The 26506-nt window shown below is 47.6% G+C and overlaps 1 protein-coding gene across 1 annotated transcript in view; it reads left to right on the plus strand.

Moving 5' to 3' along the window:
• Positions 1-281: 281 nt before the first annotated feature.
• DPP6 (dipeptidyl peptidase like 6) overlaps positions 282-26506 on the plus strand; it is a 787207-nt gene continuing 760982 nt past the window's right edge. Inside the window, exon 1 of the mRNA XM_070368978.1 lies at positions 282-518. Coding sequence (XP_070225079.1) covers positions 282-518 — 237 coding nt within the window. The remainder of the gene's footprint in view (positions 519-26506) is intronic.

A 26506-nucleotide genomic window follows, 5' to 3' on the forward strand; every position in this document is an offset into this window, starting at 1 on the left:
AAACAGAAAAGCAAAGGGAACGAGAACACACCGCCAGACCCTGGCTCGGCCCAGCAGCCGGGGAGGGGGCGGAGGAGGCTGAGCCAGGCGGTCGCTCGGCGGCGACTCGAGAGTGGCGCGCGGGAGGAGCGGCGCGCTGCCGCCGTCCTTTCCTCCGCCGCCGCCGCCTCTTCTTCTTCCTCCCCTTTTCCCCCCGGAGGGCGTGGGGAGCGGGAGCCCCAGAGGGAGAAAGCCGATACAGAAACGCCCCAAAGACAGCCAGCGAGAGCGCGCGGAGACCGATGGCTTCGCTGTACCAGAGGTTCACTGGCAAGATCAACACCTCGCGGTCCTTCCCGGCGCCCCCGGAGGCGAGCCGCCTCCTGGGCGGCCAGGGGCCGGAGGAGGACGGCGCGGGGCCCAAGCCCCTCGGAGCCCCGGCGCCCGCGGCGGCGCCCCGGGAGCGCGGCGGCGGCGGTGGCGCGGGCGGCCGGCCCCGGTTCCAGTACCAGGCGCGGAGCGACTGTGACGACGAGGACGTAAGAGCATCTTGGGGGTGGGGTGGGGGTGGGGTTGGGGGGAAACGCGGGGCTCCAGGCGAGCCCGGGGGAGACACGCCCGCGCCGCGCCTGCGAGGGTCTCGGGGCGCCCTCCCCTCCCCCACTGCTCCCGGAAGCGCGCCCACAAAACCACTCCTTGCGCGGATCTCGGTCACCGCCGTCCTGGAGCGGGTCCCGGTCTGCAGCGGCGGCGGGCCAAGAGTTGGTGGCTTTGAGGGCAGCGTTGGCGGAGCTGCGCTGCTGGGGTGTGGAATTGGCTGAGGGTTCACGGCGGCCCCGGGGACGCTTGCTGTTACCCGCACGCTGCTATGGATCCTAAGGAGAGAATTCGATCTGTGTGTGCTTACGAGTTGGTTTCTCTGTTCTTTCTTTACGTTTTCTTTTGTCTGCTTTAAGACTCTAGGAAGAGGCTGTCCCAGGCTCCTTTTCGCCCCTTCCCACCTGTCACTGGAGTCCTTACCTCCCAGGCTGTCACTTCTCTCACTTCTCCACTCTCCAACCCCTCCCCTAACCCCCTCCCCCACTGGTGGTGGGGCTGATGGTGATCCTCTTTCCCGAACCATAAAATAAAAGCACTTGCCTCCGAGGCCCAGCCCTCTGACCCAGGCCCAGCACAGTTTGTGCTGGTGCGAGTCAGGCCCTGCCTGTCCTCACACTTAGCCTTGGACTAGCCACGACCTTGGACTGTGTTAGTGGGAAAACTTCTCCAGGAGCACGTTTTCTACTCTTCTCCGGGCTGGTAGCTGGGGGTTTCAAAGGTTGGATTTGCATATCACCTTAGTAACCGGTGACTCAGGCAGGACACCCGCAGGCTGCCCAAGGTGGATGAGTTCACCCACCTCTGTTGATCTCTTCCAGCTATTCAGAGGGCCAGGGAGGGCCAAGTGATGCTTCTGATACCTTGTGTTTCCAGAAAAAACAAAACAAAACAAAACAAAAAAAACAGAGAAAAAAATCCCAGACAAGCTCTCAGACAGTCAGACAGGACTGGCTCAACTGGTCCAGCCTGGCTGGGTGTGTTGGGTCCAAGAGTTTACCGTGTGTAGCTTTGAGTGTCCCCACCCGGGGGTAGCAGGGGGTGGGTACCTGCACACAGGTCCTCTTACAAGCCCCCCGCAGATGGCCTCCCCTGACAGACCCAGGGCAGTTCCTGTCTCTGCCCTGAGCAGGAGGCTGTGATCATTCAACATGCCCTGACTTGGGTCACTGGTTGTTTTGTTTTGTGAATGGAGGATCTGGAGAGGTGGCAAAAGTTTGTGGGAGATGTGGACACACACACACACACACACACCCTGTATTAGAGCTTGCATGAGATATTCTTATTTTGGTTTATTTCCAGACCCCCCCCCCTCCGCCCGTTACACAAAGACATATCAGAGAGATGGCCCTCACTCCAGTGGGTCAGGTCCTAAGGGAAATGCATGAATTCTCAGATTCAAGGAACCAGAATCTTTGAGGAAGGGTTTCATTGGGACAGTTGAAAAATTATGGAGGATTAAACTCCAGAGATCTTGGGAAAGACCACCCAGCTGCAATGCAGACAAAAATGATGCACTTTTTGCCTTAAATCTTTTGACTTAAAACGGTTGGGATTTGTTATGCTTTAAGTGAGAACCATGAGCAATTTCCTCCTAACAGGCTCTAGGTGTCGCTAGGGGAATGGAGAGTTTCTGAATTTTGTTGTAGACGGTCTCCGCCCATTTCCCCCCCCTCCCGTCTTAGCTTTGAGCATGTATTCCTCCTTTCATTTTGACATATGTCTAGAAGTGTTCCTCAGATAAGCAAAAGGGTTGAACTGAGGACCAAATTATTAATTTAACATTTGCAAATGGTTTCTGCTGAGATGACTCTGAAGAGTATATCTACTTTAAATTCATTAACTCCTGATATTAATGTTTTTTATTTCATGGAAAATGAAAAACAAAGGGTGTGTGTATGTCTGTGTGTGTAAAAGTAAGTATAAATATAGTGTATGCAGTATCCTTATGAAATATATATAATATTGTGTTTAAAATGTATTATTAAAAAATGACACATGAGTAAATGTAGCATCAATTTCTTGAGAACTTTTATGTGCTTTTCTCAGAAAAAATATTCAGGATTGGAAAAATTATGTCTAAAAATATACTACGTAGGTGTACACATCAAACAGATTCGTTTCCCTCCAGTCACAGGGAATGCCATTTGCTATGAGTTAGTACTAGTTAAAGAAAGTAGGTACAAAAGCTACTTTTCTGATATTAGCCCTTGTTAGGATTAAAGAATCTTGAGTAATCACCCTGTACCTACGTTTAACCCTTAAGATGTACAACTGATAAAGAATACATTGCATATTACTCTGTGTGTCTTGGGCATCCCCAGGGCATGCTGGTTGCTGTCCAAGGTTCTGAAGCATCCTCTCTATTAGCACCTAGGAAATCTGCAGCACCTTCGTCTGCAGTCCCAGCACTAAGGCTGCTGGTGTCATTGCTCTTCTGTGACTTGTCTGTTCCGTGGAACAGAAACAGTCTTCCCACCTTGATCACTCACATGATGGTAAACAGCGTTACCTTTAAAATCCAACGAACTCTGTGTCTCATTGTCCTGCCATCTAGAAATGAGAAAATGAAATGTAGTTTTCGATCTGTCTCTGTGTATATGCACACATGTCTGAATAGGACTGAGAATGAACAGTTCTTTACAAAATAAAGTTGAAGGTAGTTACCAGGTCTGGAAGAGAGAAGTCAAATGCTGCAGCTGCATGGTTAGTGACTAGGAGTGCATTTCCTGTCTGGACCAACTACGTTTAGGGACCTCTCTACTGTGTAAAAGTCTGTCTGCGGTGGGCCAGTTTTAAGGTGTGAAGTTTAACTTTGAAGAAGAAAGAAAGCCAGAGTGCTTTTCTACCAGAGTTTCCTCATCAATCTTATACTTATTTAAAGTCAATGACTTGGGAGACCCCTCTGAGGAATCAATAGCTATTTTGATTTAAAATTCACTTCATAGGCTAAAAATAAGTTGACTCTTAAAGGGACTGCTGCTGGAAGTGACTTTTAATGGGATTTAGTAACTTCTGATGGGAATTAACTTCAATTAATTTAAAAATATTGAACCTTGTTGTGCCCTAGCTTGAGTGTTTCCTTTTGATTTCTTAAAGGACTTTGAAGGCCATGGGAAGTAGGGCCACATCAGCATGTTCCTGTATTCTTCATTTTTGATGACATATGATTTCCTAACAGTACAAATATGATGACAGGATTTTAAAACAGCAATTTGGCCAAAACAGAGATTGAGCAAAGATCATTGCTTACTCAGTCTGTCTTATGATGTCACTGCTGTCTAGCTTATGATGTCATGCTTCTGACGTATTTCATCTTCCTGTTTGTCTGCAACCTCCAGCCCTTCTTCCTCTCCACCTGACTTTTCACTGATATGCTGTCAACATCCTGTTAATTTCTCCTTGGAGTTTATCAGCTTTAACTTTTGAAGCAGCTTGACTCCACAGAAATATGTGTATACCTTCTGACTTTCTTCTGCAATTTCAAATGTATTTACAATCTCATATTATCTTCCTAACATGTTGAGGAAAAGGTTAAAAGTTTCAGCCACCAGCTTGATCTCATTATTTTCATGTCGAATTCGATAATGCTTAGTGTAACTTGTCTATAGAAGGGTTACCATGTCACAGGGTTACTTGGAGCTTTAAAATTCTCAATCAGGTGATCTAAAGTGGATTCACTAATTCATTACAAGAATTCCTTTTTCCTTATTTAGGTTGGTGGCACACTCACATTCTTACTGTCCTCACTGCAGAAAACTGCACAGAAAATGTCTTCAGTGTCCTCTTAATTACTTGATACAATGGCCTTCGTCCTTGTCGTCACCTCTTTTGCTCCTGATCACCGCCACCCTACACGTCAGACTTCTGTATCATGTGTCTTTCATGATGCCACATGAGTTCATGTCCTATCTCTCTCTGACCTTTGTATTCTTCAGTAAGTCCTTTTTCTCCCCCTCCTCTCCCTCATGTAGGGGGTTGGGAGAACCTATACTCCAAGGTTTTGGTCTCCACTATTCTATTCTTTCCCTGCCATGTTTTCTTCTTAAGATACACTAAATATTGGGAAAAGTAAAATGAAGATAAAGGAAGCTGAGTATATTTCACAGCTTCTGTAATAGCAGTTGGCCGAAGTAGCTTAATTCCTCTGGTATACACCTCCTAGCATCTCTTCTGAAGAGTATTTACTTTTCTGTTTTGCAGAATTGGAGAACTGTAGGATTGGAAGGACCTTGGAGGTCTCCACGTTGATCTCTTCTCCCACCTTTTGTTCCACAGATCAGTTTCGGTAGTGGCGACAAGACATCTACATAAACTATATCCCTGACTTTGTCACTTCCCTCTCTTTCTCGTGTGGCTGTTTAGTAGCTCAGTCATGTCCACCTCTTTTGCGACCCCATGGATTGTAGCCCACCAGGCTCCTCCAGTCCATCCGTGAGATTTTATGGGGAAGATTACTGGAGCAGGTCACCATTTCCTTCTCCAGGGGATCTTCCCAACCCAGGGATGGAACTCACATCTCCATGTCTCCTTCACTGGCAGGCAGATTCTTTACCGCTAAGCCACCACTTTCCTCTCTTTACGTATCATTATTCTAAATGACTCTCTGCCTAACCTCTTTATTTCTACTTCTAGCACTACTATTTCTTCCACCCCCGAGCGTGGCATACGATGTACATAAGCTTGTACAGTTGCATTTCTCTCAATGTCTTGATTTCTTTCTTGTAATATACAGTATTTCACTAGATGGCTTTGAGGTGCCCTTATGGCTTTGATGCTATGTAACACTGTTTCATAGTGCCCTACAACAGTTGTCCTCCTGCAAAGTCTATTTTCTGCATTTCAGAACAATGCTAAACACACAAGTCAGTCAGTTCAGTTCGGTCTCAGTTGTGTCCAACTCCTTGCAACCCCATCTGCAGCACGCCGGGCCTCCTTGTCTATCACCAACTCCTGGAGCTTACTCAAACTCATGTCCATTGAGTTGGTGATGTCATCCAGCCATCTCATCCTCTGTCATCTCCTTCTCCTCCTGCCTTCAATCTTCTCCAGCCTCAAGGTCTTTTCTAATGAGTCAGTTCTTCACATCAGGTGGCCAAAGTATTGGAGTTTCAGCTTCAACATCAGTCCTTCCAATGAATATTCAGGACTGATCTCCTTTAGGATGGACTGATCGGATCTCCTTGCAGTCCAAGGGACTCTCAAGAGTCTTCTCCAGCACCACAGTTCAAAAGCATCAGTTCTTCAGCATATAGCTTTCTTTGTAGTCCAACTCTCACATCCATACATGACCACTGGAAAAACCATAGCCTTGACTAGACTGACTTTTGTTGGCAAAGTAATGTCTCTGCTTTTTAATATGCTGTCTAGTTTGGTCACAACTTTTCTTCCAAGGAGCAAGCATCTTTTAATTTCATGTGTTTACTATCTAAAACAGTCTCTCTGTGAATGTTTTGGTAAAGTAGCTATCACAAAATTATACAAAATTTTGCCTATTGTCTCAATGCAGAGCAGAGTCATCATTGGGAAATTGTCTGTTACAAGGAAGTACAAATAGTGATATAAACAAAGATTCAGTGCTAGCTGACTGATGGGTGAAGCCAAATATAGCATCAAAACTGCCTTGCCTCTGCACTGCACATTGTGTTTTTTAAAGCACCACTGGGTGTATCTCATTCCACCTTCCTTGTTACCTTGGCCTGGGGAGAACCATAACAAAGAGTCAATCTGTTGGCTTGAAAAAGTAGTCAGGGTAAGCCTGATTTTTTTCATTTGGATGAGTCAATTGTCCACTGTGAATTATTGCAAATAAATTTCAACACGTTAACAAGCCTTTGCTCTGTGGAGTCGGCCAAAAAAGTACGTCTTTGCTTAAGGCCGAATCTGTTTGTGAAAAATGAGCATTCTGCCTTCTTGGTGGAATTGAGTTCTGTGTAGCAGTAAGATCTTTTGAAGTGGGCATGGCAGCCTACTTCATATGGCATGCTTCCTTTTATTCCTGCTAGTGCACACTTTTAAGCAATTTACTTGTATATGTTACCTGTAGATATGAGGAGGTCTGGAGTATTAGATAACATAGTATCAATTTATATTTTTGACAATGGAATCAGCTCATCTTCCCACATGAGATTAATATTCCAGTATCACTATGTGGACAGGAACTGCTCTGGATGTTGACTTTGGACATTTTTTCTTCATAAAAATAGAGCTTTTTATTTCATACTTCAAGCTTTTTATCCTTTGGAATCAGAATGATTAATGAGTTTAATTTTTGGAAGCAACCAGCAGGAGTTGCTGAGTAAGATGTACAAGCTGATTGAATATAACCCCGTTCCTTTTAATTACTCCGATGATACCAGCGCATTTATCGTGCATATGGAATGCTTCTCTGCAATACACAGTAGTGATCCCTTTCATGGATGTTGCCTGTAAAATAATACATACAGTAATCCTTTCAAAATTAAATTCTGCCTAATAAATATAGTGTTAAGGGCAGTCAGTACCCATGTGCCGTGCTATGCTTTGCTTCATTTTAAACACATCCATTTGATTTTCTGTACAAGTACAAAAGGATAAGCACTCAGCCTTTCTGGTTAATGACTTTTGGAACACTTATCTTTAGAAGGATCTGCATCTTGAAATTATCTGAAATAAAATATTTAAAAACTGGATAACATCTCATCTTACAAATGAGAAGACTGTAGATAGTTATGTGAGTAATATTCTGTAAATCACTTGTGTTCTCTGGACCTCAGAGAAACTCAGTCTTCACTTCTCTCCTGTGTTCTTCTCAGTATCCTCTATGGTACTGTAATTGAGTGGCAGAATTAACTTAATTATATCACTGGATTTCAAACATATGAACGTTATGAAATCTTGACAGTCTAAATTATTTTGATTCTAAATGGATATGCTAATTGCCAAAGAAAATAACAATTTCACCACAGTAGCATGAGACTTTTGCCCTGAATGGGTTTCCCCAATGGTTTTACTCTTTTTTCCTCCATACAATGCTTTCTGTGTTTCCTAACAGCATCCAAATCCACCGGAAGCACAGGAAATGTTCAGTTTTGTCCCATAATCTGAGAACATATATGGGTACCTTTACAGGGAGTCTGAAGCCAGGATGGCCCACGAGGTCCAGATGGTAGACTTCCAGGCAGTGAGCATCCTGCTTCCCAGAGTCGGAACATCTCAGTCGACAGCAGCGGGCACCGTAGCCCGGCACCTGGCAGGGACTGGAGTCTTGCCTGGATGCAGGAAAGAGGGGGACTCCCGTTGCTACAAATGGAATGGTTCTCAGGTCCTGGAACAGTCATTCCCTTTAAAATAAACAAACCTAACTTTAACTCACTCCTGTGGTATGTAGATAAACAGCTTGAAGGCATTTAGAATGCAGTAAAATCATACTAGTACCATGCCCAATGGACATTAAAAACAAACCAAAACAAAAGATGCCTCCGCCTAGTTTTTAATTAAAAAGGAACTTCAAGGTTTTCCAGGGTATCACAGTCATTGTCAAAATAAAATCTTAACTTTCTCTAATGTTCAGATTTTATTTGCTATCAGCTTTTACCTTAGATGATTTGGGGTCAGTTTTGATATGCCTCTGTTTAAAAAAAAAAAAAATGTGGAGCAGGTTTTCCTGGCACGTTCCCCAGTTTGGAATTGAGAAGACCAGTGAATCCTTCTGTCTTCTATTGTTTACTGTTTGGGAAGATTTAGTTTAAAGACAGAACTACTGGAATTAATACAGCTGTTTCATACAGCAACGGGCTCTTTGTTATATCGTCTGTCATATATTTATATGATTGTTTATATCCCTTCTATTTTATATATTGGGCACCTAGTATGTTTTAAGATGGCATCACCCAGAAGTGGACCAGGACTGGAAGAAGGGAGCATTGAAGAATAGGAACAGGAATAAAAGAGGTTTTATGCAATACACATGAAGAGGGGGTGGATAAAGCAGAAACTAGAGGTGGAGAAATGCATGAGAAGGTCACAGGCCTCCAGGCTCCCTAACCATTTCCCCAAAAATATTTAATTTCCTAAACTGTGTTCAGATCCTTCCTATGCTTTGTGCAGTATGCCATCCAGCAATTTAAAAATCTGAAGCAAAAATAAGAAATCTCTTTGAAAGTCCTGAGAGATGACATTATCTCATCAGTTTGTGAAAGCTCTTAGAGTTGCAATGGTTGCAACCCCACAAGGTAGTGAAACCCCGCCAGGCTTGTGTGAATGGCTCCAAGCCCTGAGCATGCGTGGCTGGTTCTGGGCTCTTTGTGGCTTTTGCGTATCCCTCCTCAGCATCTCCCCCACCCTGTGGACGGACCGCTGCCTTCTGGCATCTAAAGCCAATGGAGACAAGTGGGCCTGCGCTCTGCTCTCTTAGTCCTCAGGCTGCCCTGAGATTAGGCTTTCATCCCTGCCTACCTTGCCACATCGTCTTGGGAATATTCACAAAGGGGACAGTTGCCGTTTCCTGGAATGTTATATTAATAGAATACCTAGCTTCTTTCCCAGGCGAACTCCTAGGTCTTCTTTGTTGTTATGTCCATTCCATCTTTTCCGACTTGCAAATGTGTGTTCTCCATGCCAGGTTTGAAGGCAGTGTGCTGCAGGTGAAACTCTTTGAGTCCAGAGTGAACCCATCTGTTTGCAAGTCCACCCCAGAGTGCATTGCTGCTGAGAATAGCGCTTTGAGGAGACAGAGGCGCCCCTGAAACCTACATGGGGACCGTGGTTAGTTCGCTAGAGGGATGCGTGGGTGTGGCATGCGGAGAAACTCAGCTGGAAGTCAAGTTGGGCTGAATTTCCAAACTGGACCTCACGTTGAGTGTTGCCATGGTTTGGCGCAGGGTCACTGCCGCTCTGCACGTTATTGTGGGTCTCACAGGCACCTGTGGGTCTCACGGGCACCTGTGGGCTTGTGCCCTCCCTCTTAGCGTCGTATGTGGTCACGTGGTTGACCTTGGCAGGTGGAATGGACTGGAAGTGAGAATAGCTCTCCTAAGTGGACGCTTTGTGAGCCGGCCCGTGGTTTGCCCTGCTCTCCTTCCTTCTGATATGGATGCTGGCAGTGTATCAGAGGGAAAGATAGAAGGTTAGGTTTGTAAATCACCGAGATTACATCCAGACAGTGTCACCTGGCCTGAGCTGACGGACACAGCGGGATACGTGTTCCTGTGGATCAGCCACTGTGCACTGTTTCTGGACCTTGATTGCTTCCTCGTCTGTGGGCAAATCCGGCACTTTCTCAACCTCCATGGGAAGCTTCATTCTACATTCCTGCATCGTGCTTAAGACTTTCCAGTTCCCAAAGAGATGGAAATGGAAACTTCCCTGGGAGGCCAACCGATGTTGGGGTGATGAGTTTTAACCAGTTCCCTCATTTCCTGTCTTTGGGGAGCATGCTTGTTGGGTGAAGAGGAAAGGGTGAGAAGAGACAAGTGTGGGCGTTCATGGGAGGGGGCCAGGAGAGACTGGGAAACAGGAGTGGACATACAGGTTCCCAGATAGTAACGATGGAAGCAAACAGCCTTCCGGATGTTACAAAGGCCCAGCCTTAGACATGAGCCTCCTGGGCTTTTGACCTTCCAAGTCAGAATGAAGAGACTCTGAGGGTCTCACAGGGAAGCCTGGATGCTTTGAGTCTGTGTCCTTACACCGAGTGTCATGCTCTTCATGTCACGTGGATTTTGGAATCCGTTTTACACAGAATCTATATTTACAGTGTAGGATTAAAGAGGACATGTGTGTGTGTAGTGTAAGTTGCTCAGTTTTTTCCACTCTTCGCAACCCCATGGACTGTAGCCCACCAGGCTCCTTAGTCCATGGGATGTCCCAGGCTAGAATACTGGAGTGGGTTGCCATGTCCTTCTCCAGGGGCTCTTCCCAACCCAGGGATTGGACCTGCATCTCCTGCATTGCAGGCGGGTTCTTGACTACCTGAGCCACCAGGGAAGAGTATACGTCTTCATCTAAACAATAGGCGATGTCATCAGACACGCCCAGATCTAGCAGATGCTCTTTCTCCCCGAGTGCCTGTCCGGGCCAGTTCTTTATTTTACGTGTAGAAAGGTGTCACCAGTGTCTCTTCCTTTTTCCTAGATTTTTCGTTCCTCTGAATGGACAGAAAAGTCAGCCCCTAAATGACTGGTTATCTGTTACAGGGAGAGGGGAGATGCTGTCAAAGACGGGGCACTGTTTCTATGGAAACAGGAGCTGGCTGTGATGAGTGGGGATGTCTGGTTTCCTTGTCGGGCGCTGGCCTTACTGGACACACAATCATTGATACCCTTCCTCACGGCTGTCCTGCAGCGCCGAGGAGATCATATCAACCAGAAGCTTTTTGTCTCCCCAGGTGCCTGGAGTGCACCTGAGCAGAATCCTAATATCCTGTCTCCCTATGATCTTTGATCCTGCTTCTCCTGTTCCAGCGTATCTTTTATTTCATCATAGCCATAGGGAAAACAGCCTTGTTCTCGACTTCTGGGGTACATCACAGTGTCTCTGAAAGAGGTGGACTTGAGGGGTCGTTTCTGGCCCCTCCAGTATCTGTCACTCCCTCTTACACACACTTGAGAGCCATTTTCCTGCTTGGATGGACTCTTGGAAGTTTTCACACCATCCTCCAAGTTTCCCTTCCTCTTGCACCTCTCAGATCCATCCTGATTGCATGGACAGTCAATTTCCCTGTATGCTGAACTCACTGCAGAACATCGCTCCGCTGGGGTGACCCTGCCCCAGGTCAGAGCTGCCCGTGTGGCTCCGAACTTCCCTCAGTAAATGTCAAGGTCCCTGTCATGGCCGGAAGGCATGCATTGTCTGTTCCCTCTGCCTGAACATCCTTCCTGCCTGCCCTTCACATCTCTGCTTCCCCATCACTTCCTCAGGGGTCCACGCTGGGCATCCTACTTAAAGTTGCAGCTCTCCCACCCAGCCCTCCTGCTCTTCCCCACCCTGCCCTGCTTTGCTCTTCTTTTCCCATGGCATTTATCGCCTGGCCACCTCGTGCGAAGAGTTGACTCATTGGAAAAGACTCTGATGCTGGGAGGGATTGGGGGCAGGAGGAGAAGGGGACGACAGAGGATGAGATGGCTGGATGGCATCACCGACTCGATGGACGTGAGTTTGAGTGAACTCTGGAAGTTGGTGATGGACAGGGAGGCCTGGCGTGCTGCGATTCATGGGGTCACAAAGAGTCGGACATGACTGAGTGACTGAACTGAACTGAATATGTTTTTATAATTTTCTTATCATGCCTGTTTTATTTTTGTCTCTCCCCCCCCTTCCCCACACACACTTAGAATATCAGCTGACTAGTGTCAGGGTCTCTTGCTGTCTTATTCTCTGGCGTGTCTAGGTGCCTGGTATAGTATCTGTCATGGCCAACGTGCTCAACATGTCTTTGTTTCAGGAATGCGTGAAGGACTGACATCCTGCCTGACCCTATCTCTGCTCACTTCTATTTGGATAAGCACAGTGCCCTTAACCCAGTTCTCCAGACCTTTTTTTTTAAATTAAAGGAGTTCTGAAATTAGAACTCTGAACTGCCTATGTGGCTGCTTATAAGTGGCTACAAATGGATTCTTTTCTCTCCAGATTTTCATCCGTCGTTTGATTCTGAGCAGTTTCTGCCTGACGGCCCGACTTAAGACCACAGCTGAGAAGACAAAACAGTTATTAGGGAAACAGTAGGAATTACTTTTGTTAGACCTGCTTAAGATGTGTGATAGTTCGCATTAGTAATACTTTGTCTGGGTTTAAAAATAAGTGTGAGTTAAAAAGAAGTCTAATTCTTTGGCCACCTGAGGGGAAGAGTTGACTCATTAGGAAAAACCCTGATGCTGGGAAAGATGGAAGGCAAAAGGAGAAGGGGGCAGCAGAGGATGAGATGGTTCGATCACAATACTGACTCACCAGACTTGAATTTGAGCAAACCCCAGGGAGCTAGTGAAGGACGAAGGAGGCTGGCGTGCTGCAGTCCATGGTGTTGAAAAGAGTCAGACACAACTTACAACACCACAAAGGATAAATCAGACAGAAACAAATACTGCATGTTATCACTCACACGTGCAATCTAAAAAATACAACAAACCAGTGAATACAAAAACAAAAGCTGACTCACAGATATAGAGAACAAGCAGTGATTACCCACTGGGGAGAGAAAAGAGAGGAGGGGACTTTAGAAAGGGGTTATTACGGGATCGTGTGAAATCATGTGTATGAAACTTAAAAAATTGTAAAGCACTGCAGAATTTAAAGAATCTTTCATTCAGTAAAAATGTACGAGATACATTTTCTATATATAACTGCTTCTGCTGACTTTTTTCCTCTCTTTTTGTGGTTATCAGAGGAGGGAGTCCCATTAGGGAAATGCAAACCTTTAAGAAGAGGAGATTCCTATAAATACAGCATTGCGATAAGTTGTTGCTTGATTGGAAATTTGCATTACCTAATTCTCAATTGAAATGAGAGAAGAAGATCACAGCTTCTTTTTCTGTGGTCCTGTGATCCTCATTTCATCTGGCAGGTAGAAAGTCAAATCAGAGTGTTTTTGAACTCTATGTCATTAGAGGGAAACTAAAGTTCCCAAACCAAAATGCACAGATTCTGACACACACACAAAAATCTCTTCCTGGATTCTGTAGTCTATTCAAAACTGCCGGAGGCACATTCGCTACCTGCAGTGTCCATTTTTATGATGATACAGTCAGAGCTACCTGGCGCTTTGGATGGAGCTGGAACAGGAAGAGAAGTCTGCAGGTGTGACCCTGACTTTTCTGCCCACCTCCAGCCTGGCCTGGCACCGCCGGACCCTAGAGGCTGTCTTGAGGCTGCAGCAGGACTTTGATTCAAGACTTCTTAAGTCTCGATGATGTGAAATCAAGACTTGCAGTTGCGTTTGCTGTGGCCAGACAGGGTTGGAATGCAAATGTATTCCATGATGAGGGCTCTTGTGCCCACATCAGCCTGCGCTGAGCTGTTTAACAGCACCAAGGAATCACACCAGACCCTCAGTTTAGCACACGGGTGATCAGGGACCTGCAGATAGTCCGGGTCCTTCCTCTGAAGACGTGCTAATAATAAGCGTGTGTGCTTCCTGATTTGTCACATGGTGCCAGAGTGCAGGCATTACAGTGCAGCAGATAATAAGGAGATTCGTGGCTGGACAGTCGGCTCTCTGACCACTGGACTTAAGTAGTCCAAGTGCCTCCGAACACTTAAGGCCCAAAGATGCACGGAAACACGTTTCCTGCCGTTGTTACATAAGGGAAAAGGATGTGCATTAATGTGACACCGTTTCCCGGTTCAGCACCCTGGTGCAAGTCCAGGGAGAGAGGGAGAGAGGTGTGTGCCTGCTGCTTACTCGGTCGTGTCCGACTCTTTGAGACCCCCTGGACTTTAGCCCGCCAGGCTCCTCCATCCACGGGAGTCTCCAGGCAAGGATACTGGAGTAGGTTGCTGTTTCCTCCTCCGGGGGCTCTTCCTGACCCAAGTCTGCGGCTCCTGCATTGCAGGCGGATTCTATACCGCCATGGTGCGTGTGAAAAGCCACCTCACACACACTCCACCCATCTCTCTGCACCTGAGAGAGAGCCCAAGGACCCTGGCCCCCTACAGGCACCCCCACCCCCACCCCGCAGAGCAACTGAGGCAGCGGCTCCACCCTGCAGGTCCACGCCCTCCCTTTCTCTCTCAGAGCATCAGGTGGGTGAGGGCAGGGGCCGGGGATGGTCCTGGACCCAGCACACCAGCCCTTCACTGTCAGGGCATGGTCACAGCTGCTAGTCTGGGACACAGCAGTGCCCACAGAGGAGGAAAGAGGCTGTTGGGCAGGTAGGCACTGGTCTACGGAGGGAAGCCTCAGAGGAGAGAGTGGAACCCAGCCCGGCCTGCAGACCCGGGGTTCTGGGAGCCTGGGGCGAATGGGGTGCACCCAGGAAGGTCAGAGGTCTCCGTGGAAGAGCATCATTTCAATGTGTCAGCCAGGGGGCATCCGCCTTCACTGGATCAGAGCAGCCAGACCCCAGGCTTCAGCTTGGATTTGTTGGGGTTTTCAGTCTCTGCTTCCCTGAGTTCTGGGCTTGAGATGGCAGCCACCAAAGGGGGCGGGGACAGAGCCAGCAGAACTTCATCTCCTCCCTAAAGCAGCTGAGCTTTTAAAATATTTTACTCGTATGTACGGTTTCACAGGAAAAGTGGGTATTGCTGAGCTCTTGAGTAACAGCCCAGTTATCCAATAAACTCACAGACACTGGCAGGATGTCATCATGATCTCTTCCTGCTGCAGTTTGTGAACACGCCGCACATAGAATCGATCCTGTGTCCACCCCACAGCGTGATTGCTGGACACAGGGCTGGGCAGTTTTTTGATGGTTCATGGTATGGGCAGGGCGCCACGGTGCCTGATGTGCACCCTGGACTCAGACTACCTGAGCATGAGTGCCAACTGCTCACCACTTGCCTGGAAAATCCCATGGATGGAGGAGCCTGGTAGGCTGTAGTCCATGGGGTCGCTAAGAGTCAGACACGACTGAGCGACTTCACTTTCACTTTTCACTTTCATGTATTGGAGAAGGAAATGGCAACCCACTCCAGTGTTCTTGCCTGGAGAATCCCAGGGACCGGGGAGCCTGGTGGGCTGCCGTCTATGGGGTCGCACAGAGTCAGACACGACTGAAGTGACTTAGCAGTAGCAGTAGCAGCCTTAAAAAGTCACTTAACTCTTTTTGGACTTTAGTTTTCTCATTTGTAAAATTAAGGGGGAAATCTATGGTATTTTTCTTATTGGTGTATTGTGAAAGTGAAAGTCACTCAGTCGTGTCCAACTCTTTTCGACTCCATGGACTGGGGCCTGCAAGGCTCCTCTGTCCATGGATTTCTCCAGGCCAGAATACTGGAGTGGGTAAGCCATTCACTTCTTCAGGGGATCTTCCCAAGCCAGGGATCGAACCCAGGTCTCCTGCATTGCAGGCGGGTTCTTTACCATCTGAGCCGCTAAGGAAGGCCAGTTTGAGTCCATGCATGTCAAACACTTAGAATAGGATCCCACATGCCATAAATAACTGAAGTCTAATAACAAACTCCTTATTACATGATCTAATTGTTTTGGAAAGGAAGGGTGGAGGACTCTGTGTGCCCTTCAGCAAAGTGTCTTGGGGTTAGAACTGTGGAGAGGAAGGGAATGTGATAAACCCCCCGTGATCACACAGGCACTGATTATTTAATTGCAGTCCCTTGCATTTGTAACTTAACCATTATCCCGATATGCAGGTTGAGTGGTTGGTTATGAGAGGGCTGGACCGCTGGGTTCCATGGTTTTAGGAAGGGCTGGTGATGTCAGGGGTCATCAGGGTTAATCAGGATCCCCCTCGGGGTGGGTTTGTGCCCTCCCCACCCTGCCCCAGCTTTTGTGAAGGAAATGTGGTGGCTGGAGCCGCAGGTTCAAGGCCAAGCTCCCCTCCTGAGAGGAGGACGAACGAGGAAGTGCAGGCTGACCCCAGATTAATTCTCAGGACCCTGTCATCTCCACAAAGACCAGACACCTGCTGAGGATGTTCATAGAGACCCTCTGGAGGCTGAGACCTCAAAACTAAATGAGGAAACAGTGGCTGGAAAACATGGCTTCTATCGGAGTCCATCCTGTGATGGAGAATTTGAAATATTATGCACGGTCAGTGCTCAATAAATAATGTTTCCCCAGCAGTGGTCAGAATAGGTCCAACGAGAAGACATGGGAAATACTGCGGAGGCAGTGCCTGCTGGGGAAGAAGAGCATCCACACGGGATTCAGCTTGAGGATTTACTAGAAAAGGGCCAGCTGGCAGATGTGGCTGTATAAAACAGAGTGAAAAAAAACGTATGGACTCAGTGGAGCTATAGAAAAACAATGGAAAACTGGCCAGATATGGATTTGACTATAACAATTGAAATTTTAAAAGTTTTCTAACTGTAAACAAAAATACTGAATGCACTTCTCTTCCTGATCCTTATAAAATTTCACTTTAACATAACTCCTGCCTTTTACCTGCCTCTCTATTAGCAATTTAGCCAGGAGATTTTCATTTTAAACCTTCCAGAAGTTTCCTCACTCCAGCTTCAGGAGCGGGTGGATGGGAACCTGGCTGTACCATCGTTCCTGCCTTTGAAGTGGTTTCTGCAGCTTTCTGTGGTTGGAGAAGCATCACCATCACCCCCAGCAGGGCGAGCATCACACCATGAGCAGCTGGAAGGGGGTTTAGACAGCCAGTGGCACTATGATGATGTTTCTTCTCAGGAACCAACCAAGGGAGTCAATGCATTTCCTCCACCACGCTGGGCTTATGTAGTCAATTTCAGGTTTCCCGTCTCGGTCTCTCTCTGTTTCTCTCTTTGTCTCTCTCACACACGCGCGCGCACACACACAGACACACACACACACACACGACAAGTGCACAGAGGAACGCCCACTGCAGTGACTAACCCAAAGCAGTAGATGTGTTTCCGTCTAAACCAGGGCTTGTGAAGACCTTCATCTGAAGTGCTCTTCTCAGAGGTGCAGGAGGCTCTGTTTATTCACCTAGACTCTGGTTGGTCCTCGCTGTGGCCCAGAGCACAGGATCCCTGCCTGATTTCCCAGGACTCAGCCCACAGTGTGAAGACAGACTGCGCACTGAATGTCAAGGTGCTGAGTCTCCTGGACGTGGGCAGCAGTCCCTGTGAGCTGGCTGATCTCAGCGAGCTCATCAGGAGATGAGCCAGAAAATGTAATATCAGTGTGGACAGTGGGGAGACAGGGGCGGGGAGGATATAAGGTTTCCCAAAATGAAACAGAGCCAGTGTTGTGTTCAAGGAGACCTTGGAGCGTTTTCTACAAACTCAAAAGCTTCAAGATGAAAGAAAAAACGAAATAGACTCAGTGAATCATTGAAAGCCTTGGAAAGGTATCGTGTATCTGAAGTCCCTGATAGTTAAAACATCTTGAGGTTGCCTTGCGGGCATCAATGGTTCCACGACCATGTACATCTTACAGGGGTCAGCATGCAATAGCTGTAACCTAGAAAGTCAGGAGGAGCTGTAACATCTCTGGGCACCTGACTTGCTGTCTGGGTCAGTGTTTCTCAAAGCTCATTGCCTTCCCAGTGCTAATGTTTCCAAAGAAAGGTCTTCCCAAGGATGCACACATCAAAACACTTAAAAAGCAGAAACATGACTAGGGAAATACAGAAGGAAATGTCTATAATTAACTCAGCTCAGCTGGGAAGCAAGATGCAAATTTCAGTGAAGCCAGGCCAGAATGAGAAGGGAAAAATCTGTGTCCAATTTTGGAAAAGTTCCCAATAACTCTGAATGCCTTTGGGGGAGAGCATATTCCATATTTTTTTAATGACATGATTCTAGTTCAGTGTTGAAAAGTGGGACCACGTTTGCTTGTTCTGAATAATCCACATCCCTTGGCATTCTTCCTGGTTTTTATGGCTCCAAGACTGGCCGGCACTCACATTCATTGAGTTCAAATAAAATCTGTTGACTAGTAAAATATAAAATTTCACTTAAAAAGACAATTATGAAGAACCTAATTTAATCTAATTCTTTTCACATCAGTAAGTGTGTATAAAACTGTCAGCTTTGCAGTTCCTTTGAAATAAAATTGGGCTCTTGTTACAGAGCTAGGGGAACCTGTGCAAGGCATTATCCATACTTCCCTTTTTAAATGTCTGCTTGCGGGGAAAAGAGGTTTTCGTCAAAAAGTTTGGGAAGCATTGACTTCTTTTTTAAATTTATTTCAAATTTTTTATTGGAGTATAGTTGATTTATAGCATTATGTTAATTTCAGGTGTGCAGCAAAGTGATTCAGTTATGTATATATATCTATATATTCTTTTCAGATTCTTTCCCATTATGGTTGACTACAAGATACTGAATATGGTTCCTCGTGCTATACAGTAGGTCATTGTCATTTATCTATTTGCCGACAAAGGTCCATCTAGTCAAAGCTATGGTTTTTCAGTAGTCATGTATGGATGTGAAAGTTGGACTATAAAGAAAGCTGAGCACAGAAGAATTGATGCTTTTGAACTGTGGTGTTGGAGAAGACACTTGAGAGTCCCTTGGACTACAAGGAGATCCAACCAGTCCATTCTGAAGGAGATCAGTCCTGGGTGTTCATTAGAAGGACTGATACTTAAGCTGAAACTCCAATATACTTTGGCCACCTGATGCAAAGAACTGACTCATTAGAAAAGACCCTGATGCTGGGAAAGATTGAAGGCAGGAGGAGAAGGGGACAACAGAGGATGAGATGGTTGGATGGCATCACTGACGTCATGGACATGAGTTTGAGCAAGCTCTGGAGGTTGGTGATGGACAGGGAAGCCTGGCGTGCTGCAGTCCATGGGGTTGCAAAGAGTCGGACACAACTGAGCAACTGAACTGACTGAGTGTCGATCTGTTAATCCCAAACTCCTAGTTTATCCCTACCCCACTTTCCTCTTTGATAACCATAAGATTGTTCTCTATGTCTATGATTCTGTTTCTGTTTTGTAAATAAGTTCTTTTGTATTTTTTTGTTCAACCTGTAAGTGATTGCATATAATAATTGTCTGACTTATCTCAGTATGATAATCTCTAGGTTCATCCATGTTGCTGCATGGCAGTATTTCATTCTATTTTTCTGGCTGAGTAGTACTCCATTCAGAGAAGGCGACGGCACCCCACTCCAGTACTCTTGCCTGGAAAATCCCATGGACGGAGGAGCCTGGTGGGCTGCAGTCCATGGGGTCGCTAAGAGTCGGACACGACTGAGCAACTTCACTTTCACTTTCATGCATTGGAGAAGGAAATGGCAACCCACTCCAGTGTCCTTGTCTGGAGAATACCAGGGATGGGGGAGCCTGGTGGGCTGCCTTCTGCGGGGTCGCACAGAGTCGGACACGACTGAAGTGACTTAGCAGTAGCAGCTGCAGTACTCCATTTCGTATATCTACATCGCATCTTCTCTGTCTACTCATATGGCTGCAGACATGTAGCCTGCTTGCATCTCTTGGCCACTGAAATTAGCGCTTCTGTAAACATAAGCGTGGATGTGTGTGCACACACGTGTGTCTGTGTGCATGTGTGTGCGTGCGTGTGTGTGCATGTGTGTTTATGTTCAGTTGCTAAGTTGTGTTCAACTCTTGTGACCCCCATGGACTGCAGCATGCAAGTCCTCCCTGTCCCTCAGCATCTCCCAGAGTTTGCCCAAGTTCATGTCCATTGAATCAGTGATGCCATCCAACCATCTCATCCTCTGTCATCCCCTTCTCTCCTCCTGCCTTCAACCTTTCCTAGCATCAGAGTCTTTTCCAGTGAGTCAACTCTTCGCATCAGGTGGCCAAAGTATTGGAGTTTCAGCTTCAGCATCAGTCCTTGCAGTGAATATTCAGGGTCGATTTCCTTGAGGATTGACTGGTTTGATCTCCTTGCCGTCCAAGGGACTCTCAAGAGTCTTCTCCAGTAGCAGAGTTCGAAAGCATCAGTTCTTTGGTGCTCTGCCTTCTTTATGGTCCAAGTCTCACATCTCTCATGATAGTCATCTCACATGACTACTAGGGGTACGTGTATCTTTCCAAATTTGAGTTTTCTCTGGATATATTCCCAGGACTGGGATTCCTGGATCATATGGTGGCTCTGTTGTTGTTTTTTGTGAGGACCCTCCATACTATTTTCCACAGTAGCTGCAGCAAATTACATTCCCACCAACAGTGTAGGAGGTTCCCTGTTCTCCACAGCCTCCCCAGCATTTGTTATTTGTAGACTCTTTCAGTTCAGTTCAGTTCAGTTCAGTCGCATCCAACTCTTTGCCACCCCATGAATCATAGCACGCCAGGCCTCCCCATCCATCACCAACTCCTGGAGTTCACTCAAATTCATGTCCATCGAGTCAGTGATGCCATCCAGCCATCTCATCCTCTGTTGTCCCCTTTTCCTCCTGCCCTCAATCCCTTCCAGCATCAGAATCTTTTCCAATGAGTCAACTCTTCACATGAGGTGGCCAAAGTACTGGAGTTTCAGCTTTAGCATCATTCCTTCCAATGAACACCCAGGACTGATCTCCTTTAGAATGGACTGGTTGGACCTCCTTGCAGTCCAAGAGACTCCCAAGAGTCTTCTCCAAAACCACAGTTCAAAAGCATCAATTCTTCAGCGTTCAGCTTTCTTCACAGTCCAACTCTCACATCCATACATGACCACTGGAAAAAACATAGCCTTGACTAGATGGACCTTTGTTGGCAAAGTATTATCTCTGCTTTTCAATATGCTGTCTAGGTTGGTCATAACTTTCCTTCCAAGGCATGTTAAGTAGATGCATTTATTTCAGGATCTCTCCCGCTTTACATCAGTTTGTGGAATGGCAGTATTTGAGGAGCAGGTCTCACATTTCCCCCCTCTTCAGTAGGGGGAGGAAATTTCCTTCAGATTCTGCTGGTTTCTTTGTATCACAGCTTATCTCTGATCCTGTTCGTCTCCCAGGGCTGCTGTGACAAAACACGTCCAATCCGGTGGCTCAGACCAACAGAGACATATGGAATCACAGTTCTGGAGGCCAGAAGTTCAAAATCAAGGTGTCAGCAGGGCCCCCTTCCTCTGAAACTGACATGGGTGGGTCCTTCCTGATCTCTTCCAGCTGCTGGCGGCCCAGGAGTTCCTTAGTTGGTGGCTGCGTCACCTTCCTCTCTACCTGGTTGTCTCATGACCCTCTTCTCTCTGTGTCCCTTCTTCTCCTAAGGACTTCATTTATATTGGATGAAGAACAACCCTACCCCCGTGTGACCTTGTCTTAACTAATTATATCTGCAACCATCCGGTTTTTAAATAGAGTCACAGTGTGAGATGCTGGGGTTAGGACAGCATATCTTTTGGGGAGAACCCAATTCAACTCTTAACACTGACTTTCTGATGATTTTCTGGAAGCAGGGAGCTTCTTGGTTATTTTAGAGCATTTGGAGGGTTATTGCCTATGTTGCTGGAATTTTAAGGAACAATATATTGTCACTAAGTTTGACTCACTGCTTTGTGTAGTGGCTCCATCATTCAATCATTGTTGCCAGTTTATTGGTGCTTGCTGTCCCTGGGGACTTTTCCTTTGGGGAAAACAGTTTGGAGAGGAAAGGAGAAAACAGATTCTGATGTGAATAGTTAGGAAGACCAAAATGATAAGATACTGCAGTGTCGTGCATTGTGCTTTGAGCTGGGTAAATTAAACAGGAAAGGGACTCTCATGGGAAGGTGAGAGTCACTGGACTCCAGGGAAGGTCCATGCCCAGAAGTGTGGAAACCATCCTGTCTTCTGCAGACCACTCACTCCACAAAGACTTCTGATTGGTCCTCTTCTAGGATGTCATTCCACAAAGTCTCCTGATTGGTTCTCTTCTAGGATGTCACTCCACGAGGACTTCTGATTGGTCCTCTTCTAGGATGTCACTCCACAAGGACTCCTGATTGGTCCTCTTCTAGGATGTCACTCCACAAAGTCTCCTGATTGGTCTTCTTCTAGGATGTCACTCCACGAGGACTTCTGATTGGTCCTCTTCTAAGATGTCACTCCACAAGGACTCCTGATTGGTCCTCTTCTAGGGTGCTGCAATGTCCTGTTGGCATGGGAACCGAGGGGCAGCTAATTATGTGACAGTGCAGCCCCTGGATGTACACTCCTGTTTCAGTAGTTCTGTTCCAAAAACAGACAAGCCAGCCTCTGGCAGGGTCATTGTCGGTGGAGGACACATGGCTTTATTTGTTTTCCTTATTTCTTTCTTCCTTCCCCCAATAGACTATGCACACAAGTAGTGGAGAAATTAGAAAATAAGACAGTGGCCAGACTGCAGGTAGAAAACCTAGGTGTGTTCTGTGCTGTCAGAACAGGAAGATGTGTAGAACCCAGTGCTCTGAAGGTATACAGACACCTTATCGATGCCTAGAACCAGGGTGGGCATCCTTGGGGGCCAAGGCTTTGGCCTCATTATTTCTCCCCCTGCCCCTCCCGGGGCACAGGCTCCCTGGATCAGGGGAGGGCAGGAGACAGGTGTGTCCCAAGCAGTCACGTGAGCAGTGGAGGTTCCTAGGAAGCCATTCTTAACCTACCTGTTCCAATGTACATTCAGACGAGTGGCTGGTGATGCCATGTGGGGTTAGGGTCAGGGTCAGAGTTAGAGTTTCCCTGTTGGCTCAGATGGAGAAAAACCTACCTGCCAATACAGGAGTCTCAGATTTGATCCCTGAGTCAGGAAGATCTCCTGGAGAAGGGACTAGCTACTCACTCCAGTATTCTTGCCTGGAGAATCTCATGGACAGAGGAGCCTGGTAGGCTACAGTCCATGGGGCTGCAAAGAGTCAGACACGACTGAGTGACTAACACTTTTTATAGGGTCAGGCTTAGGGTCAGGGTCAGGGTCATGGTTAGGGTCAGGGCTGAAGCACTGGGAGCTCCAGTTAGAACTGTGGAGAGGAAGGGTCCTTAGGGTTACAGGGAAAGGTTTCTGTTTGCTTCCACCCTCTCCTCTCTCCACAGGCCTGGCCATACGTCCTTGCTGATCCTGTGCAAGCAACGGCCAGTCCACAGAGTTCCTGGTGCTGCAGATACGTGGGCAGCAAGGACACTTTGCCCCCCTCCCCTTGCTCACTGAGTTACAGCTGCCACTCTGCTCTGCTAGACTCTGTAGCGAAGGGATTCCTGCTTTACAGTCCATCTTCCTCCAAAGTCCTCCTGGTCCCCGTCTGAGTCACCGTGACAGCCTCCCAGAAGGTCTTCCTGCACACAGCGGTGGGAGCACGTGTCACATCACACAGGAAATTGCCCCTTTTTCTTTTTTTTCCTTTCTTTTCCTCTGGAATCTGAGCTTCTGGGGGATCAGGGAGTGTGCCCCTGCATCCCAGGTCCCTCCGGGGACCGGCCCTGGGCTGGCGATGTCGTGAACTCGGAATGTGTGTCATCTGTGCTGCCTGTCAGGCTGTACGTTCATCAGAACCATCCGGGCTGGGAAATGAGGAACCTAAGAAGAGACAGATTCCCGGGCTGCTCGGGATGAGGCAGAAGCAGAGGCAGCGGTGGGATGCTTGGCGGCAGCTGGGTCCCGGCCCCCCGCCGCTGACATTTCTCCATTATTCATTCTCTCCTTCCTGGACACCTCCTCACATGCTGTGCCCAACCAGAAGGAAAGGAGGTCATGTTTTCAGATGTGTCCTTTCTGAAAAAAGCAACAGCTCCTGCCTCTCGCTTGGGGTTCCCAGCTCCTCCCCAGGCAGTGGCTGAAATCCTTCCCTGGGATGTGTGATGAAAGGGAGGGTTTGGCTGGAAAGAAAGCCACGCAAATGTCACAAGCTATTAAAAGTGGCCCCTGCTGCCCTTTCTGGGCTGTCGGTCGAGTGACTCAGGGTCCACCTTGAGGGACGTTTCGCTGCTGCAAGCGTCCTGTCCAGAATGACCCATTCCTGCCCTCGGTGGGGACAGGAGTCCGTCTCTGTGTCCTGAGCTGGGAGTCAGGACAGCTGACTCTGGCCTGATGCCTCCCGCTCTGGGTGTGCCTCTCACCTGCCCGACACCTGACACCTGCTTTGACGTCCAGCAGCCCACAGAGGCTCTATGTCAGCTCCATGCCTCGGTATGCGGGCTCATCCATGGCTGCCTGCTCCCCATCCATCTCTAGACAAAGCCCTGACATCCTTCAGGACGACATGGGAGTCACCTGCTCGGCTGTGTGTGGAGGTGGGACAGGCAGAGGCCCCCTCTGGCTAGCCCCAGCACCCGACTCCATACAGAGCGCAGAACAGGGAGTCTCCCCACTGAGAGCATCCCTGCATGCACTGAGCATAGCCACGAGTTGCCAGCTCTGTAAAGGCAACTGCCTGTCTTTTCGTTCTGGAATACCTAGCACTTGACACAGAGCATGAACCAGATTCGTGTCTGGCAGCACATGTGAACTGGTGAAAGATACAGCTTTCTTAGCATCATTTCTAAAATGTCAGCACCCCTCTGTTTTCTGAAGTAGGAAATCATCAATAGAACTGGGAGAGATCTAGAGAAAACTGACGTCCAGATCATCAGACTAGTCCAGGGACTGAGAAACCTTTGCTCTCTCCTGATGCGCTCAGTCGTGTCTGAGTCTTTGTGACCCCATGGACTGGAGCCTGCCAGACTCCCCTGTCCATGGGATTTCCCAGGCAAGAATACTGGAGTGGGTTGCCATTCCCTTCTCCAGGGGATCTTCCCGACCCAGGGATTGAACTCTTGTCTCCTGCATTGGCAGGCAGATTCTTTACTGCTGAGCCACCTGGGCAGCCCTCTTTCTTGATGACCACAGGTGAAATCTCTTTTCGGGTTTCTGATGGAGTCAACAGGGGTCACGGGCCACAGCACCCCTGGGGGTCGGTCACATTGTCGAGCATGTATCATAACTCTACGCCGTATAAGGGGCTCCATCAGGACAGACGATTCTCAGACCTTATCAGCTCCCCGAATGCTGTGTCCTGACAGTGTCTTCCCCCCACTGATAGAACTCTCCATGATGATGGAGATGGTCAACATCTGTGCCCCCCAGTCCCCAGCTGAAAGCCAGCCATGGCTGTGGAGCACCAGGGATGTGGCTTGGGCCACTGAGTCTTAAGTTTTATTGAATCTTAACCTACTTACATTTCAACAGCCCCATGGTAAGGTCTACCATTTTGGAAAGCACAGGCCTGAGGGATCAAGGTGAGAAATTTGTATTCAAGTAATAGAAGGTGTGTTGATTTATTCATTTGTCTGAAATCCCCGATATTAATCTCTTTACCAGTACAAGGAGTTCAGTACGTGGCATTTCATCAGTAAAACAGTCCTTTGCCCTCAAGTTGAACACATCGCCTTATTATGCTCCAATAGAGTAGGCAGAGGCCCTATGGGAACAGAGGAGAGGCACTTAGCTTCCTTTCCGGGGTGTCAGGCAGAGTTTCCTGGGAGAGATGAGTGCTCGTGATGATTCTTGACAGATTAATAGGAGATAATGTGGGAAGGAGGCAGATATTCCAGGTAAGGCGACAGCCCCTTCAAAGACCCAAAGACATGAAAGAGAGCTCAGAGCATCCCGGTACCTCAGTCAGTCTGAAGCACAATGCCTACGAGGCACAGTGACAGGAAGTGAGCCCAGGGGTGGGTAGGGGTCACGGGGCTCCTGCATGGAGTTCAGACCTTAGATGATCTTTCTCAAGGTGATGGGACAAAGGTCTGTCTAGTCAAAGCTGTGGTTTTCCCAGTAGTCAGGTACAGATGTGGGAGTTGGACAATAAAGAAGGCTGAGTGCTGAAGAATCGATGCTTTTGAACTGTGGTGTTGGAGAAGACTCTTGAGTCCCTTGGACTGCAAGGAGATCCAACCAGTCCATCCTAAAGGAGATCAGTCCTGAATATTCATTGGAAGGACTGATGCTGAAGCTGAAGGTCCAGTCCTTAGGCCACCTGATGCAAAGAGCCAACTCATTAGAAAAGACCCTGATGCTGGGAAAGATTGAAGGCGGGAGGAGAAGAGGGGGACAGAGGATGAGATGGTTGGATTCCATCACCGACTCAATGGACATGGGTTTGAACAAACTCTGGGAGATGGCGAAGGACAGGGAAGGCTGGTGTGTGCTCCAGTCCATGATGTCGCCAAGAGTTGGACGTGACTTAGCTACTGAACAACAAGGTGGTGGGAAGCTATGGGGAAAGTGGAAGTAGACATGTGGCAAAGTCCTCCTGAGGTTTTTTTTAAAAAACAAACATTCTGAGTTCAGCCTGGAGAATGGACCAGGGGTGTTTGGTTGAGGGAGAGAGGAAGTTTTGGGAGAGCTGGCCAGGAGATATCACCAAGATGGCTCTGGTCACCACCTACACAACTGCAGCAGGTGAAGGGTGTGGCATGTACTGCACGCGTGGCTTACCTGTGCCTGTGATGCTG

The sequence above is a fragment of the Bos mutus genome, chromosome 4 (genome assembly GCF_027580195.1).
Source record: "Bos mutus isolate GX-2022 chromosome 4, NWIPB_WYAK_1.1, whole genome shotgun sequence".
Classification (NCBI taxonomy): domain Eukaryota; kingdom Metazoa; phylum Chordata; class Mammalia; order Artiodactyla; family Bovidae; genus Bos; species Bos mutus.